We start from the raw sequence: 4,278 nt of genomic DNA on the forward strand, positions 1-4,278 counted from the left end.
CTCCCGGTCTAGGTCTACCTAGGCTGCAACCTGCCCTGTAGGCTAAAAATAATACACTTGCACACACTCTTCGAAACACAACACATGCCAATTAAAACATCACCATTTAATTGGTTTTCTATTTTTCCTGTTGCCTCCAGTTCCTATAGGCTAATTAGGGCCTAGGCCTAAATAAATCGATATTTCAATCACGACGATCTCGCTCGCGATACGTTGCTATGTTATGATTGTAAGAGTTATCGACGCATGCGCGTTTGTCGATTTCAGCTTATCTTGTTGTCAAGTAGGTTACGTAACGGTGAGATAATTACGATCGCGGCGAGGAGGTCTGTACCTTTGATCTTCGGTCGATGTTACTCCTTCTGTTCTATTTTCTCTATGGTCAATCAATCTATCAATCTACTTATGATATGCATAATACAATTATCAATTGATGAAATAATTACCATATTCATTTGATATCCCTATGAATTTGATTTGATTAAATTTTATATTCTATGTTGATTTGATTTGATATTATTGATTTTGTTATTTAATTTTATTTGCCATTAATTTGGATTATTTTATAACCATTAGTTAAGATTTTTTTTTTCTTTGATTTTGAATTCCCCCTCAGAGAGCAAAGTTAAGTGTATGTTATGATGATTGCATAAAATTATAAAAATACCGAAAAATCGCGAATTGAAGCCCTGGGCTTCTTTTTTTTTTGCGAACTTTGGATGGGCTTTTTTGCGAGATGGGCCTCTTTTAGAGACTACTTTTGTAAAGTAAAAAGAGTGTGGGGTGGCTTCTTTTCAAAGATAATGCTGTAAATTTTGTGAATTTGTACTATAAAACAATAAATAAGGCCACTGTAACATCAATCTGTACCTGGAGTGTATTTAACTGGCATTAAATCAACTAAACTACTGTATAAACTGAGCTTGTATTCAATTTATTTTCTTTTTTGAAATTCATATATAGTCTCGAAAAGAAGCTCATGCTATTTTGAAAAGAAGCCCAGATGGGCTTCTTTTCAAGGTTAATTTTGCAAACTAAAGAGGGGGCTTCAATTCGAGATGGCTTCATCTCGAGATTAAGTCCACTGGGCTTCAATTCAAGGTTTTACGGTATGGGAACTGAAGCTGCATATTGCTGCCTCTGTTTGTGGATGTTGGTGCAATTGAAATACATACACAAGAAAAATTAATTCAAAATGTTAATATTGATTACTCTACATGACTTGATTGTAATTCTATTATTTTTTTTTATATCACAGTGTTTGATTTAGTTGTTCAAGATTTTATTATGGTCTGGTACAGAGACCTTGGCAAGGATTTTTATACCACATTCATATCAGCTCTGGAGTAAGTTAATATTTTTAAATGTTTAGTCTACCAAAACTTTGGTCCATATTCCTTAAAGCAGGCAAGATGACCAACAGATAACTAGTGATGGCCATGAGATGGGGTAAATTCTTGGGTCACAGTAGCAGGTGCAGAGTTAGGGTCAGAATTTATGGCTATTAAAACTCTTCCCCTTTGGATTTAAGTCTGACAATCTCTATAAAAACCATATAATTTTCTATATACCACTATATATTTTTTTTAAATTATTATACTGTGTAAGTATTCAAATAGTTTTTATCTGGTTTGCTTATAATAATTGTTGATAACATAGACAAAAGCTTACAGTAAGTTTACATCAAATTGTGCTTGGTTTATTATGGATTAAACAGTTCTACAATTATTATACAAAATGTGGTTTAGGTTTTTTTCATTTTAAAAATTTATTCTGCAATTTTTGCAGAATAAATGTGATAGATTTTCATGACAACCTTACAAATCACAGACACATCTTCAAACTATTTATTCAGTTATTTATCATTTTCTATAATATTTCAGAGACGATATGTGGGAGCTGATTACCAACTTGGTTATAAGGTTACAGAAAGTGGATATGGTAAGTTTCAGTAAGTTTTGGCCAATCGTAGAGCCTCACCTCCAAGATGAAGGCGAAGAACCACGTCTGTTGGCAAATTATTGCTAGGCCCTCACAAAAAAGACCTTATTTTTATACCTCCTTGGTATTAGTAGCAACTGTATGTTCACTGAACCATAAAGGCTTGTGGGTCTCTGGATCAATTTCACTGCTATCCTTTTTTTTCAGCTTGAGTAATGACTTGCAATTTACCATTTATTCCTGTAACCATGTTTATGGGAAAGGGTGTTTCTAAGAATAGGGAAGAAACAATGGCATTTTATAGAGTATCAGACCAGTGACCAATCAAAGTATGTTATTCAATAGGCGTGGCCAGAATACATGCATTTCTTAGAAGTACGCATGTTTATGTTTACGACCGCCCACTCGGCCATGTTTCTCCACAAGTGGCTGTAATTTTGTGGGATTTTAGTAACGGTATCGAAGGTGGGGTGGGGGGGTGGAGCTTATTGGAACAGTCCATTTTCTCAAGTGTGAGTAATACAATGTCTGTTGGTACATACAGTATTCATACAGAGTTAGTATACAACAAAAGTATTAATCATACTAAGCTGATTTCATTCATCTAGGTGCGGTTCATGGCCCTGGATGTTACTGAAAAATTATGTGATCACTTTAGGGAACTTCGGGAGACATCACCAAGGTAACTGTACACTTTAACATCCAATCATAAGAATGGAAAGGCCAGTAGTTTTATATTTTTAACAAGCAAGTGATTAATATTTGGCTCACCCAAAATTATGCTTGTATGTGTTCCAACTTTCTATTAAAAAAATGCACATTTTAAAAATTGTTATTACAGTTCTGAAGGTGGAGGGAAACTACAACCTTTCCAGTTGCATCCCTGTTTAAAAAGCGATGTGGCGGAGACAGAATTCCTACGGGAAGCAACTGAAGTTTTACTTGTTCTATTGTTGCCGGAGAGGATAGCCAGCTCTGAGACCGCACGCCATGTCATACGTGAAATAGTGACATGTTCAGGTGAGTTAACCAGATGGTGTAAACTAAGGTGGATTCACTGGGTTTAATAAAATACAGGTAAATTGGGTTTACACATGCTAGTTATAACCAGATGTACTGAACTACAGGTATGTAGGTAGGTAGGTAGGTAGAGCAGCTCAGGTTATATAACCTGGTTTATTGAAATTGGGTGATCTACACATATTAGTTAGCCAGGTGAACTGAACTACATTTAAATAGGTAGAGTAGCTCAGGTTATATAACCTGGTTTATTGAAATTTGGTGATCTACACATATTAGTTAACCAGGTGAACTGATTGGTACTAGTGAATTAACTTGGTTTATTATCCTCCCTAAAGGAGTTAAGCTCTTGGGAGGTTATTGTTTTTACCTATGTTCTTCATGCTGTTATTGTTGCTGTTGTTGGTTATTTGATTGTTACTGCGATAACTAAAGTTTCTGGTAAGTCTGATTGGTTTTAAACTTTGCAGAATGTAAGATGGTAATAGGAAGACGGAGCCTATTGTTTATTTGGTGCGTGTGAATATGCTAATTGCTCATTTGCATTTTAATAATTCACTAATCAGAAAATTTATGCTACATACTATCATAATTCCCAAAGAAAATTTCTAATTTATTTGAAATTGTAATATTTTGTCATGTTGATGTCATTGTCGCTGTTGTAGTAAATTGTTTGTTAATACAATAATTTAAGTTTGGTAAGTCTGATTGTTTTCAAACTCGTATTTGCCAATTCTCAAGAAAATAATCACACTGTGAGGGGGCTATGCATTTACTGCCCAGCATAAAAGGAGCATTTCTATTTCAAATACTGATCAGCACATATTACTTAACCAAGTGATGATGTGTATTAATCTGATTAACTTTATATGTAGTTGATGTTGCATGGGTTAGTAAACTAGGTGAACTGAACAGTGCAAGTGAGTTAAGGTGAGATTTTTTTTTACCTTGTTTAGCGAACCCGCCGTTTGCAAATATTGATGACTTTTAATAAAAATAAAATTTTAATGGAAATTTCAGAAAAAAATAAAAGTTTTAAAAAAATGTTATTACAGCCTCTACTGCCTTGAAATCTCCAAAGATCTGATAAGATATGTATATGTGACAAAGACCAGCCAAACAAGTCACTCGTCAAAAAAAATCCCTGATAGATCATTCTAGGCATGCACATGGACTGCATCAAAGTTTTGAAGCACCCTGTGATGATACGATCGTAGCTTTTACGAAAGTGATATTTCCCATGCCAAAAATAACGATAAAACAAACGCTAAAACGAAATTTATTTGGCAATTTTCTTATCTAAAACATATGTATTAT

At 34.3% G+C, this 4,278-nt stretch overlaps 1 protein-coding gene across 1 annotated transcript; it reads left to right on the forward strand.

Annotated features, from left to right (window-relative positions):
• Nucleotides 1–1,258: 1,258 nt before the first annotated feature.
• LOC117124854 (sorting nexin-25-like) lies at nt 1,259–3,891 on the forward strand (the record flags this gene model as incomplete). Its single annotated transcript, XM_033271193.1, has 5 exons — nt 1,259–1,346; nt 1,884–1,941; nt 2,550–2,623; nt 2,783–2,961; nt 3,837–3,891. Coding segments are annotated over 5 exons (454 nt in total), but the record flags the coding sequence as incomplete, so codon positions are not given.
• Between the last annotated feature and the right edge of the window lie 387 nt (nt 3,892–4,278).

The sequence above is a fragment of the Anneissia japonica genome, unplaced genomic scaffold (genome assembly GCF_011630105.1).
Source record: "Anneissia japonica isolate Jap-2015-1 unplaced genomic scaffold, ASM1163010v1 scaffold16841_len4497_cov103, whole genome shotgun sequence".
NCBI classification, from domain to species: domain Eukaryota; kingdom Metazoa; phylum Echinodermata; class Crinoidea; order Comatulida; family Comatulidae; genus Anneissia; species Anneissia japonica.